Source organism: Podarcis melisellensis (genome assembly GCF_964234715.1).
Source record: "Podarcis melisellensis genome assembly, chromosome: 3".
In the NCBI taxonomy this organism is placed as follows: Eukaryota; Metazoa; Chordata; class Lepidosauria; order Squamata; family Lacertidae; genus Podarcis; species Podarcis melisellensis.
In genome coordinates, this window is record NC_138530.1 from 29,227,862 (window position 1) to 29,253,067 (window position 25,206).

At 41.0% G+C, this 25,206-nt stretch overlaps 1 protein-coding gene across 6 annotated transcripts in view; it reads right to left on the minus strand.

The window, feature by feature from the left end:
* Window positions 1–4,423: 4,423 nt before the first annotated feature.
* EPRS1 (glutamyl-prolyl-tRNA synthetase 1) overlaps window positions 4,424–25,206 on the minus strand; it is a 38,808-nt gene continuing 18,025 nt past the window's right edge. For 2 of the 6 annotated variants that reach the window (XM_081903655.1, XM_081903656.1), the window contains 21 exons: window positions 24,612–24,748; window positions 23,665–23,872; window positions 23,347–23,459; window positions 21,730–21,847; window positions 20,626–21,009; window positions 19,386–19,619; window positions 18,733–19,014; window positions 17,972–18,205; window positions 16,239–16,507; window positions 15,175–15,226; window positions 14,500–14,709; window positions 14,230–14,302; window positions 13,499–13,578; window positions 12,562–12,663; window positions 11,839–11,994; window positions 11,555–11,752; window positions 9,781–9,954; window positions 8,751–8,911; window positions 7,628–7,706; window positions 5,329–5,393; window positions 4,424–4,792 (listed from right to left, as the gene is read on the minus strand). In XM_081903655.1, the coding sequence (XP_081759781.1) occupies window positions 4,642–4,792; window positions 5,329–5,393; window positions 7,628–7,706; window positions 8,751–8,911; window positions 9,781–9,954; window positions 11,555–11,752; window positions 11,839–11,994; window positions 12,562–12,663; window positions 13,499–13,578; window positions 14,230–14,302; window positions 14,500–14,709; window positions 15,175–15,226; window positions 16,239–16,507; window positions 17,972–18,205; window positions 18,733–19,014; window positions 19,386–19,619; window positions 20,626–21,009; window positions 21,730–21,847; window positions 23,347–23,459; window positions 23,665–23,872; window positions 24,612–24,748 (3,480 nt within the window). In that variant the 3' untranslated portion in view covers window positions 4,424–4,641. The remainder of the gene's footprint in view (window positions 4,793–5,328; window positions 5,394–7,627; window positions 7,707–8,750; window positions 8,912–9,780; window positions 9,955–11,554; window positions 11,753–11,838; window positions 11,995–12,561; window positions 12,664–13,498; window positions 13,579–14,229; window positions 14,303–14,499; window positions 14,710–15,174; window positions 15,227–16,238; window positions 16,508–17,971; window positions 18,206–18,732; window positions 19,015–19,385; window positions 19,620–20,625; window positions 21,010–21,729; window positions 21,848–23,346; window positions 23,460–23,664; window positions 23,873–24,611; window positions 24,749–25,206) is intronic. The other 4 variants (XM_081903657.1, XM_081903658.1, XM_081903659.1 and 1 more) reach the window with 2 other exon arrangements.

Sequence of the window (25,206 nt, forward strand, 5' to 3'; positions counted from 1 at the left end):
GGCAAGGCTATGCATCCCCCTCCCCCATTGGAAGATTCAGGATAAAGAAAGTACCTCTTCACACAGTGCATAGTAAAACTATGGAGCTCTCTCCCACAGGACCTACCCAGATGGCTTTAAAAGAGGATTGGACAGATTCATGGAGGAGAAGTCTCTTGGCGGCTACTGGGCATGGTGGTTGTGCTCTGCCTCCACAGCTGGAGACAGCAATGTTTCTGAGTACTAGCTGCTGGAAACCACTGGAGGGGAGAGGGCTCTGGTGCTCAAATCCTGCTTCTGGGTTCCCCACAGGTAACTGGTTGGCCCCTGTGGGAACAGGATATTGAACTAGATGGGATCCAGCAGGGTCTCCTTACGTTCTTTGAAGGACAGTGGACACCACAGACGTGTGGACAGAATGCAAGTATTAGTGGAACTAGAAAAATAAGCCTGGGCAAAGAATGGAGGAATGGTTTTCTGAATTAGAGTCCTTGGCCATGCAACCAGTTGCTTAGTGTGTGCGTGTGTGTGTGTGTGTGTGTGTGTGTGCTTGTGGTTTGACAGGGTTTTCTTCTTTGCAAGTCCACATTCAAATATGCTTAAGACCAGTTGGTCATTTAAGGGCACTGTCACGGACGTAGCCTGTCATTCTGCAAACTCTCCTGCAAACAAGCCTAAAGTTGTAAAAACCAGACAGTCTTTTCATCGATTGCCCGGAATTCCATATTCCTGATGCTTTTTATAAACCAAGTGACTGCCTAAATGGGTCCAAAGTTAGAAACATAATAATTTCACTAAGCCTTCTGGTAATTTACGGTAATCATTAAGTTGAAACCATTACCTTTTTTACTATAGAAAAGAATGTTTGTAATACCAATCCGTATATCTTAAACTGCATGCCCCTTCATTCCCAGAAGTACGTTTCTTGGCCCAGTTGACAGAAGAACTTGGTGATCTGCACGATCAGATCATGGGTGACAGCTATTCACACAATCAGCTTCTCACTGGAACAATATAAAACCCCAAGGAACTGCTGATTGCTGGTACAGTTGCTAATTGTCGTGGAAATTGGTAGCTTCTTATGGAACTAATCACCTAGGAAATGACAATAGATCCCAATAATCCAGAGCTAATTGGGATTTGCAAGGAATGTCCCCTGCCCACTTTCATAATTGTATTTATTTCCATTGTTAAAATAGGTGGTGACCTTGCAATTATCACTGCCTTACACGTTACTTTATGATGCTGAAATTATTTCCCAGATCCTTATTCAACCAAGAGTTGTGTGAATAAGACTTTATTTGATGCTACACCACAAAATAAGAACGATAATACCCCATAGCATACATCTTTATCACTGGAAGACTCTCCCCTCAAGGTGCAACATCATTCTCTGGGGCAAAAATGCATTAATGTACAGTAATAAGTAAGGGAATGGGAGCTGTGCACTCTAAAATAAAGCACTGGACCATCCCAAACGACACCACCAGGTGAACATCCCCTACGACGTGCCCTAGAGTTGAGTCCAGCCTGTTACTTTCCTGTAGCAACTACAGCAGCGTCACAGTTTCACATGTTAAATAGAAGGTCTAGCTTGTTCATTTTCAGTTTCGTCATGATGATGATGATAGCCCATCTCCTCTTCAAACAGATGTTCACCATCCTCCATCCTGGTTATCAGTTTGGGAGTATGTACCTTTCAGTGCAAGGGACGCGGGTGGCGCTGTGGGTAAAACCTCAGTGCCTAGGACTTGCCGATTGCATGGTCGGCGGTTCGAATCCCTGCGACGGGGTGAGCTCCCATCTTTCAGTCCCTGCTCCTGCCCACCTAGCAGTTTGAAAGCACCCCTAAGTGCAAGTAGATAAATAGGTACCGCTTTATAGCGGGAAGGTAAACGGCGTTTCCGTGTGCTGCGCTGGTGCTGGCTCGCCAGAGCAGCTTCGTCACACTGGCCACGTGACCCGGAAGTGTCGCCGGACAGTGCTGGCCCCCGGCCTCTTAAGTGAGATGGGCGCACAACCCTAGAGTCGGACACGACTGGCTCGTACGGGCAGGGGTACCTTTTTACCTTTCAGTGCAAGTTAGCCCATTTTTCCATGCACACATATTTTAATGGCTCCCACTTCTTTGTGCAACACACGTTTTATTGCGCTTCGCAGATATTGCTCCTGAGTTCACAGGTGCAGCTGCAGGCAGACCAGTCCCCATCCTACCCCACCACGACCACCCCTTTTCTGGTCATGGGTTTTCCCCCTCCTGCCCCTGCAGCTGGGGCATGTGTGGCTTAATAGGCTAGTATAGTGTAAACATAACTTTTATATCTACTGGGAAACAAAACAAAAATTGTATGACTCACTTAATTGCAATATTCACCTCATTGTGGTGATCTGGAACCAAACCCACAACTTCTCTGAGGTATGTCTGTACTTTGAGCAGACTTTAACCATGTTGGATGAACAGCATTTCTTTCACAATTAATTTCCAGGCAATATCAAGTGCCAAGGATAGCACAGAAAGAAAATTGTTATCAATACTAGCTATATATAATACACGTTACTCAATAAAGCTTGCTTTCTCAAGTGGCTGGCTAAACCATGGGTAGCCAATGGATCTCAAACCCTCAATGAAGGAAAGCTCTGATCCTAAACCTCTGCTGCCTTGTGGGTTATCTTTGGGAGAAGAAAAGGCTAAGGATTGAACCCTATACACATCTGGAGGGGAGTCCCTAAGGAGCACACCTCCTTCCAGCAACTCCTGCAGCCAAGCTGGTGCCAAATGTATTGCTCCGCTTTCCTTTGGATCACCTCAACAAGGCCAAGAGGTGGATCTTGTTGTATGGGCAGCTCAGGACCTCCATACGCACTGCCCAGGTTTGCGCCCCAGCAAGGTCATTTTTGTGCTAACGCAGCAGTTTGACTTCACCCCTGGAGACACACTCCATTGCCTCCCCAGACTGGGGCACACAGACTCCTGAAGGCGTACTCCATTATCTCCCAAGTTAGATGGATGTGAACAACAACCACCCATGAGGCAGTCAGGTGGCAATGAGTTTACTCATTAATTTATTCTCCCTTACTCTCCAGAGCTGATTTAAGGCATGCACAGGGGGCTGTAAGAAGAAGTCCCACCCCGTAAACAGACGTCCACTTGTGCAACATGGAATATCACCTGTGGTATCCATGATCCAACCCAAAGTTACATATTGTAATGTCTCATAAAGTCACTTGTCTATAAATTACAGGAGCGCTTTTTCCAATTATGTTTTGGTTTCAAGGCCAGGGCAAAGGAACTTCTGAGGGTGCAAACTACAGAGAGGGCCGGTCTCCTGAGAGGGTCTGTAGGGTATGAAATGCTCTTTCAAATATTTGGAGTCATTTAGGGCTTTAAACACTAACACCAGCTCATTGAATTAATGTTCCTACTGAAACCTTAAAAAAAAAATCAAAGTAATTGTGATCAAGAGACACAAACTCAAGCAAATGACATAGTGTGGGCATTATTTAAATCGAGTTGTTCTGAATCTGCTATTCATTTCTTTGAAGCTGCAGTGACTCAGAAGCCAAGCCAGCCTTGTTCAATGTTTCCCCTACTACATCTGTTCATGCCAATCATTTTTCAAATTGATATTAAGAGAATTTCATTTATAAAAAGGTAGTGAGGGGAAAAAGAAAAAAATGATTAAAAAAACCTGTTATATTACCATATATTAATATACAGATGCTTATTCTTATTATCCTAATGTACACATAACTGTCAGTAATCTAATATATTCTGTGTAAACTAATTCCAAATATCACTGTATTTACCCAAAGAAAGTAGGCCTCTAAGCTATCGGTTCATATGTTGCCAATGTTGTCATGCTGTTGGGCCATTAATTAAAGGGGATTGATTCCCCTATTCCTGCCAATCATAGGAATGATCAGCAATTATCACAGTATAGTTGCATTCTTGTAAATCTTGTGAAAAATGACTTGGTAAAGGCACAAGGTAGGGAACTGTCCTATCTGCAGGTGCTGGAAATATGACTGGTTTTAATGGTCATTGTGACACAGATCTTTAAACTAAACAAGGTGGCATCCATTGAAGTTGCTTCCAATGAAGATTATGTACACTAATGCGGTGCTCTCCAGATGCTGGATTACAAATCCCATCATCCCTGACCACTGGTCATATAGGCAGGAGCTCATGGGAGTTGTAGTCTGGAGGGCACTATCCTGTACACTTTTAAGTTTTTCTAACAATTGGTTTTCTAATCACAATTTTAAAACTTTAAACTTAGCACTCTTTAGGCAGACAGTATCTTCCACTCATGGAATGAAGTGTTGCAGCTCATTCAAGAATGTTGAACACTACAGTATTAATGTGAATTCATCCAACCTTTGCATACGGCATTATTTACCACACAAACCATTTTATCCCACAAGCAAAAAAGAAGCCAAGTGGTAGCTGACAATATGTATTTATTATTAGAGATGTTGTATACAGAAAAGTCTGTGCATCACTGCTAGTCTGAGTGGAGGGGCTCTTTGACTCTGTATGGCTTTATTTGCAGCTGTTTTAAAAAGTAACAAAAACGTGATAGGATCTGGGAAGATTTCAGTCTTTATTTCAAAAAGTTGAGGGCTTGAAAGATAAAGAAAATGGTGTTTCAAACTAGCAGTTTAGTAACTACGGCCAAAGAGGGTGTAGAACTTGGCAAGGTTCTTGCCACAGACACATTTTGCTCCGTTCTCCAGCTTACACAGCGGCTTGAAGGGGATGCAGAGACTTTTTGCTCCCATGGATGGAGCGCCAGGCTCAAGGTCTTGATCTCTGAAATGGAAAGCAAATTTCCTTTAATGCCCAAAACTGAGCTAAATGGCAATGCCCCACAATTGTGCACTAACCAAAGGTATCACATACGACCTAATGTGAGCCTGATTTGCAGAAATCAAAACATTCTTGAACCAAAGGAATGCTGCGCAAAGAGTAAAGTTAAGGTAGTGATATAGATTTGCAAGAGAGCTTTACAAAGACAAAAGGTTGAGCACAGACAAAAATGAGGGACAGGCTAGTGTCCCATAATTAGTAGGGATGTCGCAGGGCTTCCGGTGAACCATGAACCAAAGGGTGTCTTGGCACCTTAATATAGATCATGGTCTTCCACTGTAAACTGTTCCTCCAACAGGTCTAGAAAAAAAGTGCTTTCCCTTTTAGAAAAATTACACTTCTTGGTTAGCTGATTCTTTAGCATGGGCCCCATAACATCTACTACAAGGACCAATTCCTATTTTTGTCAGAGCAAGTGTGCATCTCAATTGGTACTTATGTATTTGTACAGTTATGTCTATACACAAACATTTATTTACCTGGCAGTTGTCTTTTTGATCCAGTCCTCACAATCTATTTCACCACAGAAAGGAATCTGCACTATCTGAAGTCAGAAAGGAAAACACACATTGTTGAGGTTATATAATTAATCTTAATTAATGTCTTATATATTGAATAAAACCTGTCTGTTCCAATTTGCAAGGGAAAATAGCTGAAATAAGCCTAACAGAAACTGGTATAATGTTTATCTGTTTTAGCTGCCTTGAGAGAAGTCAGTCTGATGATAGGATTGAAAAGCCTTATGATCTTTATATTTCACTACAAATAAAATTTCACTCCCCTGCCCCTCTGGCCTAAGATTTGTGTGTACATTCAACACAGTGGCCCCAGCAGAGAGCTTCTTGAAGGTGACTGGACTTTTGAAAACATCTTCAAATTAAGATAGAAAGTCGCCCCTTAGTGGTGCAACTCAGTAAAACACCACTTAAAGCCAGACGATATAAGGAAGGACAATGTCATTAGAACTTATTCTGCAAAAGATTCATAGAAAAAACAGTCCCTAACGTATTTCCTTAAAGTGAAAATTTGAATGCCATGTTTTCTCTCCAAAATCATTGATTAATTGAATATTTTAGCTTTCATGTATTTTGCCAGAATTTCAGAAACACTCTCCTAGATCCAGAAGCAAACATATTTTGCAATAATGCACACAGAAGTGCTCATCACAAAGGGAGAGAGGTGCGTGTGCAGGGAGCTCATACGCCCAAGAGATTATTGGACTGGCATGTTAAACTGAATGACATGCCCTGGTCGGCAGAACCAGAGGAATAACCATTATGAGTTCTTGAACTTCAAGTGACGTGTTCGCTTTTCAATAAAGATGTCTTCTGTATTGTTTGTTTTCCAAGCCATAAAGGCTTTACAGGCATTTGCTACATTTGAAATTTAACATAAACTAAGCTCAGCTTCAGGAGATAGCACATACAGCACGTAGGAAAGTTAATAATTTCTCATAATTCAGCATTGTTGAAATTGTTTGAATTTTAGAAAAGAAAGAAATTGATTCAAACTTGAAGCACACATTAAGGGAGCCTGCTATTCTTCTAGGAAACATGAATATGAAATGTGTATAGTTTGCAGGATATTGTTCCTCTCAAGAGTGCTACAATTCAAACAGCAGCACCACCAGAACACATAAAGGCCTTCAACTTGGACTCAATGGCACTGGACTCAATGACACTCCTGACCCATGGAAGGGGGAAAAAAACAGGATGGAAAATGCTAGGTCCTAAAACCTAATTTAGTTTATGACAAACAGCAGCAGGATGCGTAAGTTGTATCTGTTTAAATAAATTCCACAACGTAAGCCAGCTGCTTGTTTTGAAGGAGGCATGTTGGAAAATGACTTATCTTTAATAAATGTTATTAAAAATAGGTCAAAGCTATTTGAGAATAATTCACACAAATCAAACTCTAACGTAAAACCAGTAGCCAGAGCACAAAACACTCCAGCGGCAATCTAAAATACTTTGCTGCAATTAAAGGTGCTTCATTGCACCTTCGTATCAATTCCAATAACCTCTTGTCATCCAGCTTCTCTGCATGTACTTGTTGACCTCTATTTAAATCAGATAGAAAGAGTTCTTTGACGCAAGCAATGCGTTCTTTGAACTGACAAGACTAGTTATATTGTCTGCTAATTATTTTACGGTTACTTGTAATGAATTGATTACAGTATCTGATCTAGAATTCAACTTGATACTATTTCTTAGAGATGGCATGGCTCTTTTCTGCTGAAAAAGCAGCACAGCTGAATAAGTGTCACAGGGAAGGCAGCCTTCCACCTTTACTAATGTTTTTAAAGACGTGGAGAGGCATCTTTTTCACATACTGCAATGGACATACATAGATGTCCCATAGCCTTGATGGAGGATGGATGGGTTATGAGAGCTGACCACAAAGGAAAAGATTCTGCAGTGACAGCTGCAATTAAATGAGCCAAGAGGTTAAAGTTTTTAAAGAACTACAGGCTCCACTACAGGTCTTAAAACTGCAAGCATTATTCCCAAGGAATGTGATATTGATTTAACATTTGGCGTTTTTTGAGGTTGCAATTATTCTGAGACTCCTAAGAAACTCTCGTGTTTTAGGTCAGTACAAACTGCTAATTCTGCAATCCCTGAATAAATTTGTGTTGCTCAATTGCGCCTTCACTTGCAAAAACAAAACTTGCAGCCTATTCTTATGAATGCTTCCTTGAAAGACAGCCACACCGTGCTCATGAAGGCTGCAAATATACATTGGATTCCAGTCTTGATCATGCTGCAGATTTCTTACCTTTCCCGAATCAAGTGCAGTCTGAAACTCTTCCATTGTATTGGCCACCACCATATGATTCTTTAGGTCATTAGAAGCTCTGAGAAAGAGTAGATATTCAGTCAACATAAGCTTTTACTTATTGTAAAAAGAAACTCTTTAACCACAGAGCCAGATCTTAAGAATGCATCTGAATTGCATCCCACTAATTACATTCCAGTTTTTGTCCACAGAGCAGTCCAAACAATGGTTAGGAACATGCTTAGCTGCTGTCAAAGGTGGGATATAAAAATGCAATAGCCCAAAGTACAATGCAACTCATTCTGTGTGCCCAAGGTGACTTTGGGCTTCTGTGCTTCAAACCTTCAATGCACACCACACCTCTTTTGAAAATGAAGGGAATTTGTGACTGTGTTATATTCACAAGGCACACTGAAGTCCTTATGCAGACCTAAAATAGCTCTTGGGATACAAATTTAAGTCCTGTGATATCTTAGTGCAGGACAAGCATCTGGGACTAGAATCCACTTCCAAGAGAAGCTTGATTCCATTAATATAGAGTATGCCTTCTCTGGGTGTCAGGCCATAAAAACTGGTGGAAGAGCAAACTGAAAGTACAAGGGCTAGTATTCAGTTTAGATGGCATGAGTTTTTTGTGAGAAAAGTCAGCATTAGCCAATAGAAAGGACTGTAACTTCTATACTGATGACCTTTTTTGCCTAGCTGGTCAGGCAAAGCAATCTAAGAGAATTGGGGGGGGGGTGAATTGAAGATAGACAAATAATCAGTTCTAGAGTCACAGAAGGGAGGAGCTGCATTTAATCCCCTCCCCCTTTCTAGTCTTTTTTTTTTAGTCTCTTCATTGCGCCCATTTGGGGGTTTCACTCGACCATTCCCCACCCCCCACCAGTGCAAGCTATTGGGAAACATTGAGATCATTGGTGAGGGTGATTCAGACAGCTCAGTTTGCCATGCATTCAGTGCAATCCAGGCAGGGTGGGTAAGTGAATGTTAAATCTAGTTGTGCTCTGATCCTCAGTTCATTTCCTCATTTCTTTGGAAACCCATGAAACGACAGACAGATGAATGAAACACATAGCATAAGAAGCAAATATGTCAGAAGACAGCCTCGCCCAAACTCAACCTGTCAAAAAGGTTCGTCTGGATTTTGTCCAGAACACGTCTCAGCTGGTCCACTGCTTCATTTTCAGCAAAAGTCAGCTTCTCTCCTGTGTCTCGTCTAACAGCTACAAACTGATGATTTTTCATATCTCGTGGACCCACTTCAAGCCTGATTGGAACACCCTAAAAAGAAAAAGAAAAAGCGGAGGCCATGAACAGAGCGTTTTATACACTTCTTTACATCTGTCTACCTTGCTTAAGTGGAACACAAAACTATTTCAGGGAAGGGGCTACCCCGGGTTATAGTCAAGAAACTTACACCTGGCAAAAATGCAAATTATTCCACACTCCAGAATAATATAAAACAAATGTGTCACTTTAAACCAAATCTTTAAACTATGGTTTAAAGGTGAAGGCACCCACTGCAGGTATCACAGGTGCTTTATTCCTCTTCTGCTCCTGTTGCACTGCTAACAGCCAAGCCACGTTGCAGCTTAGCTTTACATCCAGGTTCATGTTCTTTGTTTCCCCCAAACTACAAGTAGAAAGCCAAGTACAAACCTTCCAGACAGATCATGCTTTGCTTCAAGGAAAACAAACTCTGACTCTGGGCTTGGATGCAAAGCTAAGCCAAACCAAGTTTCAGTTCCCAGCAGCACAGTTTAGTGCGATTATGGTTTAAAGTGGCATGCAAACCAGACCAGTATTGATAGCATGTCTCCAATAAGATGACATCCTGAAAGTTTAGTTTACACTGCAAAAACTCTAGCTATTACTCTTTCCCAGCCTAGAAGTAAGACAGTGTGAGTGAGTCAATACTAAGAGGTTGGATACTTTATTACACAGGCACTCTTGAAGTAGATGAACTCATCAGAACTGGAAAATAAAGAACAGATGACATGTACTTAGGGGAAAGTTCATAAGAAGGAGGGTCTATTGTCGGTAATTGGTAACTCCCATTTTCCTTCTGCATATACTACTGAATGATGCATTCAAGGAAAGGCTGACAATGAGGAATGCATCAAAGGAGAACAGAACTGAACAACATTTACCTTAAGCTCCCAGTGATTGAATTTCCATCCAGGTGAATAGTTCTCTCTCAAGTCAACACGCGCACGGATATTGGCACTGAATAGCTGCTTACGGTATTCAGTACACTTTGCCATCAGGGCCTCCTTGTCTTCTTCCGAAAGCGAATTGGTGATTCCACAGGGAATAATCACAACCTGAGTGGTGATGCAATGATTGAGTTAGGAGCATTAACAAAAATGCTGTTTGCAAGAATTACAATATGTAGGCCCTAAACTTGTAGATTGCTCTTAAAACCATCAGTTTTGAAGCAAAAGGACTATTGAAGCAGTGCTGCAATAAAATCAACTGCATTAAAATTTTATAAATATACACTGAAACAGTGACCAAGCACTCACTGAGCAGAATTATTTATACATGTATTTATTGTATTGATTTATTTTATTGTTTCCCAGAACTAGGACTCAAGGCACTCACAAAAATTAAAATAAATGCAGATAAAACACACACAGCTTAAAACATATAAAAGGTTGCTGTTTAAAAAGTAATTAAACTGGAAAAAAGAAACTGTGCCAACAGAAAAGGAATAGCAAGAGAAACTGTTAAGAGTATATTGAACTGTCTAGATTAACAGAGGCAATTCGAGATCACATTAAACAGGAGTTTCAAAAAGCATGGGGAAAATGCAGAGAATACTTCACAAAACAGTGCCCTAAAATACATACCTGGACTTGTTTTGATTAATGTCTGCAGGAGACTTTGTGGATATTTAAGTTATAATTAGAAAAATCTTAATAATTATTCATAAAGGACACAGTTTATAAGAATAAGGAGGCCGGATACAGGATAAAGGAAGTCTTTTATTTGGTTGTTTGCATTGTTGTATGTTATGTTCACTGTATGTTATGCTCATGTTTAATGTGTATGGGGGGGTTGTGTTATGTTGTAAATAAAATTCCAATAAAAAATTAAAATTAATAAATAAATAAAAAGCCATTAAACTACCCATGGAATTAAAGCACATCTATTAAAACGCAGATGGGGAAAACAGTACAGCATACCATTAGGATACCTTTCCTTAAAAGCAGTTAGTTCCCAAAGAAAGTTCTCAGATGCTGCTAGAAGGACAAGGAGAGAGCAAACACAGCCTCCAGAAAGAGAGTTCCAAAGTCTGGGAGCAGCCACTGAGAAGGTCCTCTCCAAAATGCCCACCAAATGTCCCTGTGAGGGAGGCTGGACTCAGAGAAGTGCCTCCCCTGAAGATTTCAGAACCCAGGCAGCTTCATATGGCTCAGTCCTTCAGAATTAAGGGCCAGTAAATGTGTGTTGGAGCAAAAAGGTGTTGTCGATTGAGGGTGAAAACACCTAAGTAAAGGTGTCTGCCAGATCTCTCAGGAGGCTGTTTCATAATGCAGTAAGAATGCCCTCTTTCTGCTTGCCACCCAGTGGACAGAAGCAGGCTGCCGCAAGATTTCCCCATCCTCTCTCTATTTCCCTCCACATCTTAAAGATACAGTCAGAGGACATCAGCAGCTGCACAAGCATTAAGATTATTTGCCAGTCAACTCAGTGACTTGGAGCCAGACTAAGTTAGTTGTGCTTATTTCTTACGCAAATCTATGGGGCAATTTAGTCGTGACTTACACTTAAGTTTCCATTAAACTAATTTAATGGAATCTAAGTGTAACTATCTTAGTCTGGATTCAACACCCCATCACCACCACCATTCTAGAAAATAGGAGGGAAAAGAGAGATGAATTGGCACTAGTATCAATGTATCAATGTGATTTTGCTCACCTGAACAGAAGCAACCCTGGGAGGTAGTACTAGACCCATGTTATCTCCATGAATCATGGTCATTACGCCAATGGTCCGCGTTGTGATACCCCAAGAGTTCTGATAAGCAAATTGCTTCTCTCCTGGTATCCTGGGATCTTCAAAGACAATCTCAAACATCTTTGAAAAATTCTGTCCCAAGTGATGAGAAGTTGCTCCCTAAAAAAAGGCAACAATAAACAAAATTCAGAAAACGTCTTCCTACATATTAATGAAGTATATAAAATGTTTTTATCAGAACATACCTGGATGCCTCGCCCACTGGCGGATATAAATGCCTCAATGGTAGTTGTATAATCTCCGCCTGCAAACTTCTCCTTTTCTGTCTTTCTTCCTTTCACGACAGGAATTGCCAGAAGCTCTTCATACACACGAGCATAGAGATCAAGGATCTGTAATACCTGAGACAAGTAATAAAAAACAGTTTGTAGAAGTTTAGACTAAGCTATATGCCAAAAGTATTACTTAACCATTTGGTAGAATCATAGGAAAGCCAAGGATAAATATGAATGGCCTTCTCAAATCCTAATAATTTATGGCGGCTATCAAATAAAAATTTAGCATTTACAGTTTAAAGCTCTAGCAATAACCACCGAATCCTATCCGACAACAGATAGTGGCTCTCGGACATGAAATTATCTGTCCTTTGTAACTATGATAGTTCACTAGTTGTGTTATTTCATGTCCGAAATAACAACAAGCCAATGAGATTCAAATTAATTCTTGTATATCACACCATGGGAAAACAACGTCCAACACAATTTAACACTGCATCTACTTTTCATATAATCTCTCTGTGTTATTAGCGTTTTCGAACATACTGAAGAAAAGAAGCTTCACTGTTTTCCCTCAATTATGCTGAAATACGAAGTGGATTCCCTCCACCCACAGATACAACAATTCCAAATTTTCCTTGAATGGTGGATGGTGAAGAATGAAGTTTGTTTAACTTAATCTGTGCCCTGTACCTCTTCTGCTGCCTCTTCGTAAGTTGCAAACGCTGTGTGTCCCTCCTGCCACAGGAATTCACGAGTACGCAAGAAAGGCTGTGGATGTTTGAACTCCCAGCGCTGCAATACAAAACAAACAAACAAAAAACAGAGTGTCATGAAAAGTTAAAGTTGTTGTCGTCATTAATGAACTTGTTTTAAATGTATAATTTAGCATTGCTCAAAGTTCTATTTTTCAATGATGCATTATACTATACGAATTCAAAGGGATAGTCAGTTGTAATTAACGAAATGCAAAGGCTAAGGCTCCATCAGTACAAGAAACTTTCAACCCCTCTGCTACCCCTAAATTTGTTCTGGAGTTTCCCAAACCCTCCAGATTAGATTTGGGGACGACATGGAGTTTGTGCCAGGGTGGGGTCCCAATGAACCTAGAGAGAGTTCTTGTGCTGGCTTCTGCTAGTGCTACCTAGATTTTACATATTGTTAAGAAACCTACTATTCACACAAAAGGAACTAGAGATCATTTTAACTGCCATTTGTTTTCAATATAAAAATGCTATATTCTCATATGCTGAGAGCGTCTTTAACCTGAAGCATATGTAACCCGAGGTACCACTGTATATCGCAACGGCTGTCACAGTTCAGGCCTGTAGAGATTCCCAAAATGTGCGCACTACATACCACATTTTTTTCATTCAACATGGTGTTTGTTAGGATGTGGAAAGCAGCAATGAAGAAATATTCAGAGCATAAGATAAGAATCAAATCCTTCAACACAAGAAGTGCCAGGTGAAAAAATATGGCAATTTCTCCCCACAAAGACTATACATTCTAACAACCCACAACTTAATTTAAAAAGCGGGTTTTGGTGATTGCTGATTGATTGATTGATTGATTAAGAATGAGCATATTGGGTAAAGCACAGCAAATATCCGGAATATCTTTCACTTACCACAACATTGCACCACTGATTAAGTTTGATGGGGAGATCCCTGTGTGATTGAACCCACTTTGCATAGGCAGGATACATTACTGCAAAAAAAAGGAGAATATTTTCAGAAAGCACGTAGCTACTATGCTAACTATTGGTGCATAATAATACCTGTGTGAACTAAGGGGACCTCCAGTGATGTCAGCCTATTTGCGCTTCCACTGGTGCAATGTGACTTGTCCTTCCTACCCTCCCCCTAGAACCCCCCCGTTTGCAAATTGGGGAGAAAGGAGAGGAAAGGGAAATCCCATCCTATCTGCTGGCATGTTGCTGGATATTACCCTAAGTGTTAGGCTAATCCTTTATATTTAAAATTTAAATACATGAGAACATGTTGTTGATCTTGTTTCTTCCTTATTTTATTTATTGCATTTTATTCATTGCATTTATGTCCCAGCTTTCCTTGAAGGAGCTCAAGGTGACGTGCACAGAAATCTTCACTACAACCCTGTGAGGTAGGTTAGGCTAAGAGTGAGTGACATGGCCCAAGGTCGCTCAGTGAGCTTCACAGCTACAACTCTAACCACTACACCACACTTCTTGATAACAAAATACTTGATTTCTCCCCTACTCTACCTGCTTTCATTCATGAGTAGATGAACTTCAGTTATTACAAAAGCCAACATCACTAATTGATAGGAAAGAGGGACTATTTAGCTGTAGTATTTTATTTTAAATCTGTAAGACTGTACCTGTTTCACTAGTAGGACGTACAGCTATTGGTTCAGCCAGCTCTGTTTTGCCAGATCTTGTAACCCAGGCAACCTGAAATCAATGAATGTAAAAGTTTAGAAAATACTACTTTTTATAAATATATTTCATGTCATTCTTAATAATACGGTGGGTACGATTTTGTTTTTAAAAAATTATTGTGACACATGTGAATTCTGTTTATCAATTGAAGCTCATAATTGTAAACTTAAATTCCATACATTATTATTAATAATGTAATATAAGATTACCTCCGGGGCAAAATCAGCAATGTGTGTCTTCTCCTTTTCCAACGCAGCCTGGGATACGAACATTGGAAAGTAGCAGTTTTCCACACCAAGTTTCTTGATTTCACCATCAAAAAACTCTTTGATGCTTTCCCAGATGGAAAAAGCCCAGGGACGGAGAATGTAACAGCCACTCACATCGTAGTATTCAATCATCTCTGATTTTGTGATCACCTTTTAAAGGAAATATCAATGTTTCAGTGCCATGAAAATCGAGTTGTCGGCAGCAAGTTTTAAAAGTATCAAATAGAAATAAAATTGAACGCATGACTTTCAATGGAAGTGAGCACTGAACATTCACGTACGAAAGGTGTTTATCTTTTATTAGAACCATAAATATCCAAATGCACCTATGTAGAGACCGGCTTGCATGTAACACTAAGGCAAGACATTGCTTAGAGCGAGTAAGCAAACATATGGATCTCAACCACTGCACCCTTTTCCTGTGGCTGCTGCACAGGCTGGGGCTGAGCCATGGTTTGGTTTAGCATTAAATCTGATGCCAAGCAACCACTTTAGACAAGCCAGGAGCTGCAACCAAGGTTCGTTCTTGATTGCAGTTTAGCTGCAAAAACTGTTCTTAAGAGTACATTATTTTGAAGAAAGAGCACTCCCAGGTAAAACTCAAGATATACTTGCCTGAGAATACCAGTCAGATAGATTCTCTTCCTTCTTAGCCTCTAGCCCCAACCTGTCGTATATTAGAAAGATAGAAGCATAATCTTAGCCTCAAAAACAACCGCCATAATTAATAAAGCAACAGCCCACTTTAAATATTTTGTTTTATTTCAAAAAACTGTTAAAACTATGCAGACATGAATTAAAATGTTTAAACATTTCAATGAATTTAAACAGGCAAATTTATTATATAACGGCAAGAGTCTTCAAGCTGACAAGCTCCCTCAAATAACAATACAATTAGTGGGGAAAGAGCATATTAAATGTGAAGGGGGAAAACCCCAGCGAGTGTTCTGGTAGCTCCAGTCATTGTGAGGAGGACTGGAGCACCACTATGCCACCCTCTGAGCTGTGTCGCTGCTGCTCAGTGGGACCCGGATGGGGCACAGGAGCACTGAGCTGATGGTGCCAATCTAGTGCTACCTTGTCCTCACTTGATCCCAGCAAGCAGCCAGGAGGACAGGGCAGGAGTGGTGCCCTACCTCATGCCCCGCAACTGGGTAGTTCTCTTTTTGCTCTCATGGTGTCAGGAAAAATACATACTTATGAAAAGAAAAATCCCTTCCCCCTTTCACATTTGCTATTTCTTTCACCTGAAACATCTCCATGCTTTTGCCAGGCCAGCTTCCTATATACGATTCCTATAAGCCACAATTTTACTCAAAGACTCTCTCCCATGGACTACCACAACCCCCAAGATACTTCTGCTACCAACTTAATTACGTCCATATTAGCTCCTTTTCCTTGGCTTTTGTTGTAGGCAGTCTGGACAAGGACTGTCTATTTTGTGTATTCTACCCAAAACCTAGCAAACAAGTTGATAGTGACGTTGCAATAGTTAGAAGGGATCCAAGCCCAACAAAAGAACAGATTTATAACGTTTTAACGTAAAAACAACCCAGCAGGGTTGGGGTGTTGTTGTTTTTTGCCTTCATTATCTCCCTTATAGCACAATACCAATTTTAACACTACATTATTTCCTTTACCCTGCATAGCCCAGACTATATTTTAAGTAGAAATTTCACCTGGTTTGTTTCTTAGGTCCCTGACCATCTCCTGGTCCATTTGAGGATAAGTTGCTGCCACCACTTTGGTCTTTCTGTGATTCTTTCTTTTGGCCCTCATTCTGCTTCTGCTGCTTATTTTGCTTCTCGGATTTGTTCTCTTTCTCTTTCTTCCTCTTGTCTTTGTCTTCTGCTCCAGTTGCAGAGACTGGTTTATAGTCTATTCCCGCCAGTGTCTTGTACTGCGCCTTCAATTGAAGCAGCTCTTGCACTGCAGCATCAATCTTATCCTTGGGGAGGACACCATTTCCATGGAAACACAGGTAACCAAAAAGAAATGAAATAATAGTTAGCTGCATAGAATAGGCAAGGTACAATAATTATACGTACTGGGGAAACTACAGAAAGCAGGCTGAAAGGGAGAACTTCAATGAAACTTCTGCAAGACGTGATTAGCAGTCATATCCGAACCAGCAAAGTAAGATTGGAAAGCAAGTTTTCAATCCTGGTTTGCAAAGCTTGAACCAACTATGCTTTTCTTCTTTTGGTGTCACAGCAAAGTGCAGTTTGAGGAAAAACCACAGTCAATTACTAACCAAGGAGATTTCATGAGAGAGGTAAAAGCACCATTGTTTGGTGTTAGAACTAAAACTACCCAAATGCTTTGAGACATCTGGCAAGAGGCTATAATCAACATAAAAGCAACCCCCGAAGAGTCCTGAAAGTGGAATCCTCACATTCTGTAGCCAAAATATGTGTACTATTCCTTGTTAGGACATGTAACTCAGTAGTATGGAATATAATTCACAGAAAGTTCACACTCGGTGCAAAACATCATCAGGAAACAGGATCACTGGTAGAGGTTTGCGCAGCATTTTTGAGAGCTGCTGACAGCTTGAGCAGACAATACCAGTCTACTGGACCACTGGTCTGATTTCATATTAGGCAACCAGAAAGGGAGGGGACAGCCAGACAGCCAGGCATAATGGTTAGTGCTGAACTCTGGGAGACCAGGGTCCAAATCCCTGCTTAGCCATGAAGCTCTCTGAGTGAACCTGGGCCAATGCTGTGGACATTTACTATGCAAACAGTAATATAATGATGAAGTAAGACTGAAACTAAAACCTAAGAAAGGCCTATGTAGTCTATCATTCTGTTCTCACAGTGGCCAATCAGACAGGCCTGCGAAGCAGGCTCCTTCCTCAATTAGGAATCCAGCAACTGATATTAAGAGGCATAAGGTCTTCAGCATTGTGCAAAACAGAACAATGACATCAACATACACAGTTAGCCTCATATTGCAACAATCATTTGTATGAATGTATGTCTAGGATATTTGTGGATTGCATTGAAAGATCACCAGGGGTCTGAAAATAGAAAAATAGAGGACAAATGTTGTCAGGAGCTGAAGTAAAGATGAACACGTCAATGAAAGGCAGGAGAAAAAAAGCTGGAGTGGCTCCTTCCCTCAAACTCCTTTTTCTGCCTTTGGCCAGAAGGTGGCGATAAATGCTCATGATACGCTACCGAGTGAAAGGAGAATAGGCTGAATTAAGAGAGGATGCTTTTACATTTTACAAATGCTGCGAAATTCCAAATTTCTCCAGATGCATACCTGCAGAATACTTGACACTGAAAAGGGACCATCTTGCAACTGCAGGTCAGGATATTAGCATAAATTTTAAGTTAAAGGAAACGTGATGAGTATCCCAGGATCCACTCAAACACGTTAAACTGTTAATAAACAGTATTACCTTTTCCGCCTTCTCCGCTTTCAATTTCCGGACCTCTTCTCCTTGGAGAGCAACCTTGTTAAAGAGAGCTTTTGCTTCTGCAGAGTCAGGGCCACTGGTTTCTGTGCTTGCCGGCTGGTTTAAGGCATGTGCCTGAGGTGCTGGTAACTGTCCTGGCTTATAATCCTGACCAGTCTTTTCTTTATATTCCGCTTTTAGGGAAAGGAGGAGTTTTACAGCTTCATCCACTTTATCCTATGGGAAGTATTATTGGCAGAGCATTCATGTCACAATTCCAAGAGTTATGCATGTATATACCTCTAGTTTCCTGCCTGCATATCCAAGGGTATGTTAACAACACTACATAGATTTGCAATAGATTTTATATTGGCAGAGTCCTTTCTGCTCCTTTGCTCCCTCAAAATGGCCTTGTTTCCCCCACAATGGGATCCAGATATATGGAGAAAAGTATTAGCAGTTACTGAGAGTTGCATCCAATGCTGGCCAACAAAATTTTCACCTTCCTCTCCTACTCCCATTTGCCCCCAAAATCTGCTGCGGAGGATCTTCCAACCCTCTGGAACTGATTTTGAGGGTGTGCAGGGGCTGTACTGTTGCACAAGCAGAAGTGTGTTGCGGGAGTGAAACAACAGCACAATATACAACCTTGACTTCCTGGTCCCTTGAAAAAAACTTCTGCCAAAATCAGAATGATGCACAGCTGATGAACAGAGAAAAAACACAGATTTGAAACCACATGCATAATAAAACCACTATTCTACCTTGGACACCTTTTCGGCTTTGAGTCTCCGTACCAGCTCGCCTTGTTCAACTACTTTATTGTACAGAACCTTTCTGTCTACTGGGCTAGAAGATGTCAAACCATTGCAGGACAGAGGAGCAGGATCAGAAGCACAAGAGGACAGGGAGGAGGAAGAAGAGGAGGAGCAGGAAGAGGAAAGAGGAACTGCAGGTGGATGTCCAGGTTTATAATCTTGGCCTGTCTTTTGCTTATATTCTGCTTTTAGAGCAAGAAGCACTTTCACAGCAGCATCTATCTGATCCTGAAGCAGAGAGATAATACAAGAAACGTATCGGTTAAGAATGGAAAAGTTTAATGCAAAATTTTCCAATATGAAACTGAAGACTAAGTGGGCTAGTGCAAATGATAAAATAATCAATCTACAAATAAATTTAACTGTTAGCTTTGATATCAAAGTTTTGTTCTGCTTGGACAAAATAATCATCTGTCTTGCATGCAATAAGTGAAAATGGAGAGAAACCAAATATTGCGTAATACTTTGCAAAAGTAAAAATAAAAATACTGAAAAAAATAGAATACAATTTTTTAAATTTTGTGAATTGCTCAAGGACCTAATCATGCATCTTAAAAACATAACGTTCAGCACTCTTTCTGCTGTCATGGCCATTATACCTTTGCTGCTTTCTCTGACTTAAGTCTACGAACCACTTCGCCTTGTTCTGCCACTTTGCTGTAAAGAGCTTTGCAGACTACTGGACAGAGGGGCATGGAAGAAGGAAGAGCAGAAGGAGCTGAACTAGGAAGCAAACTCTTTGCTGGGTTTCCAGGTTTGTATTCCTGGCCTGTCTTTTGCTTATATTCCGCTTTCAGAGCTAAAAGCACTTTCACAGCAGCATCTATTTGATCCTACAACAGGAAGCGAAAGAACAGTTAAAAAGAGAGGAAAAGACAGAAAAGCATGTAGCAAAGTAGATACGATAGTTAAGATACACACAATCAAGTTGACAAAAAGAAAAAATCAGTAAGAGGCTTATTAGAACCCATAAATCGTCATATGCTCTTCACTTAATGAAGCTATTTGAATGCAACCAACAACTAAGGTTTTGCTTTGCATAGAGTGCTCCTTAACTGAAGTTTTATTTGTATTCTATGGGATGGATTCAGGTATGTAATAAGATGGGGTTCGTCAACCTGGGAAGGTAGCCCAGCTAGGAGAAGGGAGACTCTGATGGTAAACCTCTGCTGCTTTGCAGGGTATATCTGGGAGAAGAAAAGGCTAAGGAGTAAATCCTACACAAATCCAGAATAGAGTCCCTAAGACAGATGGATGGCACCTTGTATGCCTCCTTTCAGCAACTCCTGCAGCCAATCTGGTGCCAAATGTATTGCTGTGCTTTCCTTTGGATCACATTAGTGCAGCAGAGAGGGAAGTCGCAAGGTGAATACACCAGAGCAGGAGAAGGGGGATCGTTCTTTTCTGGCAAGCTGCAATGCTTGTGCAGACGGAATGTTCGCCATAGTGCAACACTGATCTCCACCCCGTCCAGAAAATTGGTGCAATATCCACTTTCACATAGTTCAGCAAAGATACCAGAGGGCCATTATTTTGGGGACATTAATGGGGGGGGGCAGAATTAATCACCACCACTTTTAATTAATATTTTATCTTTTGACACTTCTACCATAGATGGTTTTTAAAAAAAATCCCTTTTCTCTCCTGCCAGACCTATGTTTATCATCCCCAACTTCTCCTGTTCTCTTAAGGTTAGTGGTAGTCCTGCCCAAGGAGTTATTCTTTGTCTATCTACTTTTATAAATAACAGAAAAGACAGATCTATCATCCACCTGATAAAAGGTTGCAACAATCACTTCTCAATTCCTTCTTATCCAGGCTTATTCTTCAAACACTAACCTTGGGCACTTTTTCTGCTTTTAGCTTTCGAACCACTTCCCCTTGCTCAGCTACTTTATCATAAAGAGACTTGCTGTCTAGATGGGTGGCACTGGCAGCCTCACACTTGGAAGGCTGGGCCTGAACTGCAGCGACCGGAGGATTCCCAGGCTTGTAGTCTTGACCCGTCTTCTCCTTGTATTCTGCTTTCAAGGCTAGCAGCTGTTTCACGGCAACATCAACTTCTTCCTTTGCTGCTTTCTTTGATTTCAATTCACGAACTGCATCCCCCTGGGCAGACACCTTGCTGTAAAGAGCCAAGTGGTCTTCGACTGAAGCAGGGGCTGCAGCATGAGAAGCGTCAGCCACAAGTGGAGCAGATCGTCCTTTCGGCGCAGTACCAGCCTTGGAAAAAAGAACAAATACATGTCTTTACAATGAATCAAACTGGATGAAAGAGAATTAAAACACTACTGGTGAAAAACTTGCCGTTTCAAGTAGAACCACAGCAAAGTTGGTCAGGGCACTTCAATATGCAAAGACCTACTACAAATGTCTCTTTTATCCTCCACCCACCCAGAACAGGATAGCATCCAATGTTTGCAAAGGAGGAGAAGAACTGAAAATAAACTAAAATAAATCAACTTTGGTTAGCACAGGTGTTTCCCAAGTCTGATTACTAGTTCTGTGCTGTTTAAAACCTGGAACACTTTTATAGCAGTGTAGTTTGCCAAACACCTGACCATCTTCACTGCCCTCATCTGAACCCATCCCAATTTGTCTATATCCTTCTTCAAAGGCAGGGGTCAGCACTGGACACAGTACTCCAGATGAGGTGAGACCAGTACAGAATAAAGTGGAAGTGTTACTTCTTATGACTTGGCAACCATGGTTCTATTAAAGCAGCATAAAACTGAATCAGTCTTTTTGCAGTCAGGTAAGATTGCTGACTCATGTTCAGTTTCTGATGATGATGACTTATATGACAAGACTATAAACCTGGAGTTCTTTTTATATGTGCTGCTGTCAAGCCAGGTCTCCTCCATTCTACACCTGTTCTACAGTTATGCCAGGCATCCCAAACATCCTTCTGACGAACAATCAAAATACACTAGGTTTCCTTACCTCTTTCTTTGCCGTTTCTGCTTTGGTTTTCTCCTTAGATCCAGATGTTGGCATTTCTTTTGTATGCCCATCAGGGATATAAATCAAAATGCATGGGGCTTCTTTACAGCTGTATGGGCTACAAAGATTACATCAATTGGTTTTTTCGTGATTATCTCCCATTGATTGGCATAATATAGAAAATGTGAATATGACACTCCTAAAATACAAGCATCTAAATTCCAATGTGAGAAAGGGTTAAGCGTGAGCTCAATTTCCCTGCTACGTTAATGGGATATGTAACTTAGTCCTATGCATACTTATCAGGCAAATCTCCCATGGTTCAGTGGGACTTACTCCAGGTAAAGGTGTGCTACAGTGCATTGCTTAGATCTATGTAGTTCTTTTCACACTGGTTGTAATTTTATACATATCAAAAGAACATGTATTTGTATAGAAATAAATGCACATATGAAAATTATAAAAATAGTAATACCCCCAGCTGGACAAACTTGTAATTTATTTCAGCATCAATATCTGCTTACTGTTTGTGGTCTTGCTGCTCTCCTAATGGTATCAGTCTAGCAAAATAGTAACTAATCTGAGGCGTCCCCAAAGCTTTTGAACCTCTGATAAAACAGGTTTCTTATTTACAGCAATTTTTCAGTTATCTGCCATTTCACAAAGGGCCAAGTGCCATGGGAAGCCAGTATAAGAAGAGAAAATATGTGTCCATTGCCAAGGAAACCAGAATGGTGCTCCTGTGCCCCAACCCAATTATGCTTAGTTGAGCAGCGGGGGCACAATGTGGATGAGATGTGAATCCTATTGAAACAAATGCAGTGCAGATAGCCAACCTCTGCATTCCAATTCACAGCTGTCGCTCCGCACTGCCCTATTTTCAGTGGGATGCACCCCCAGATGCTTATCCAAAGCATGCATCTCCATCCAGCCAGGCATAGCGATGAGTGCCGAGTGCTGGATCAGGCTGAAGAGTGGTGACTTTCAGCACAATATGATATGCCAGAGAGTAATGGCCTAGTTGCCTGAGGATAGCAGCATGCATTTCCTCATTTTTTCCATGAAGCGCCGACATATCAAGGGTTTGATGGCTGTCAACTGGTATGTGTCTTGGTGAAATGTGCAGAAGAATAGAAGGCAAACACACACAAAAACCAACTATTTGTGGTGAAATGTCAAGCCTCATGAAAATTCAGTGCAGCAATAGAATTATGCTAAAATGGAGTTAGAAGTATAATAATAACGAATAGATAAAACCTTTACATTTTGTTATCTGCATGGTTCAACAAATGGGGGGGTATATATAGCCTGATATTACAGAGAACAGGCTGCCTGCTGTTCAGTTTGTTCAAGAGGACACACAAGAGCTACACACACTCTCTTTTCTAATCATTCTGTTCCAAAGGCACTCCTCTATTTACTTTTGTGAAATGCATTCCACAAGCCTCTAATTTTTTATCTACGTGGACTCCTGGCAAAACAGGAGCGTTTGGAATATGAGTATAAATATGGGAATTTGGGCTGTGAAACTCTGCAATGGCCATAACACACTTATCTAATTCTACGGGAGAGCATACCAAATGGATAAACGAAACGAATGAGTTTCCAGTTGCTCACCTAATAGGCTCATATGGCTGATCACAAATATAAAAGCCTCTTCTCTGAATCTGTATTATATCTCCTTTTTTCAGATCTTTAAGGCAAGGATCACCTAACATCAATTCTTCTTGCTGTAAACAGGTTAAAAATCAAGTCAGCATTACGTCCCATGAACAACATAGTACATGTGCTAAGAATTAAGTGTTGTGGCATTGCAAGGGTGAGGCCACCCCAGGAGGGGAGTGGAGTGGGGAGACCATATTTGAGCTCCTTGAAGTATGCGAGAAATTTTAAAAATGTAATAATAATATAAATAGGTGACATGTTGCAAGCTACCTTGCTATTTCTGTTGACATACTGCTTGAAATCTTCCTCTTTGCCCAAGACAGGTTTGGTAATCAAGTGTTCATAGTTGACACAGACAGTAGGGATGGGAGGAGCACGAGGAGTTTCTGCCAACCAGGTGATCTTAGCAGTTTTTTTGTAGTCCTTATTCTCCAAATTTAGTTTAGCATCAATGGATGTGATTTTCCCAGCGGCGTTCCTACACAGAAGCAGAACACACTGTAATTAAATAGTGCAAATAAATGACTGGTATAGTATCTAGGTTACATCAGTGGCATGCAGTTAACTTGATTTTCATAGAGAATTTTAAATAAATAAAATAAAATAATTTATTATTTGTACCCCGCCCACCTGGCTGGGCTTCCCCAGCCACTCTGGGTGGCTTCCAACAAAGATTAAAAATACATAAAAATGTCACACATTAAAAACTTCCCTGAACAGGGCTGCCTTCAGATGTCTTCTAAACAAAAAATTTTTGTCTCTTTGACATCTGATGGGAGGGCATTCCACAGGGCGGGCGCCACTACCGAAAAGGCCCTCTGCCTGGTTCCCTGTAGCTTTGCTTCTCGCAGTGAGGGAACCGCCAGAAGCCCTCGGCGCTGGACCTCTACCATCACATTCAACAGTCAAGCTACACTCAGCTGGATCTATTGTGAGATGTCACTTCAACTTATGCAATTTCTGCTTGCTGCCCCGCAGTTGCAGCTCCCTTGCAGCATGTCCTAACAATCCCTTGAACCCCCAAGAACAGCTTCTGGAGGTGCAGAAGGCTGCAATTGGGTGGGGGATACAGATAATGGAACTGTGCTTGCAGTGTTAACAGTCCCATCCATTACATACTTTTCTTCAATGTTTAAAAAGCCAGACCTCTTGTTCCCAATAAAATTCTCAACGATGGAATTCAACATCCCAGCTTGTTCCAAGATCCAGAAACTTACTTGTGTATTTTGGTGACGATTATGTTGCCCCAGTTAATAAATGTAACCATCTCTCCTTCTGTCAACGTCTCTGCATCTGCGCCTTCAATCAGCACTTTGGGACTGTACCATACAGGCTTCAAGCCAACCTCAGCATTCTGCATGTTAACGAGAAAGAAAAGAACTTACCCAGATGCTTGGTTAAGGCTGCAATCCTAACACGTGCCCAACAATAAGCTCCACTTACTCATAGAACTTACTTCTGAGTAGACATGGTTAGGGTTGCACTGCAGGTTTTTGCTTTAGATTATAACACACCAATCCATCCTAGAATACACAAATGCTGAACTTTGCAGGAGAGTTTGCTATTAATGTGAATTCTTCTTTGGATTGAAATGAGATGGTTTAAACTATGAGCTGGTCCATCCTACTTGCCTGGGGAGGGAGAACTGCTATGCTCAAGCCAGAAAGGCAAAAGATGTGAAGGGGATAAAGGTAAAGGGACCCCTGACCGTTAGGTCCAGTCGCGGACGACTCTGGGGTTGCAGCGCTTATCTCGCTTTACTGACCGAGGGAGCCGGCGTACAGCTTCCAGGTCATGTGGCCAGCATGACTA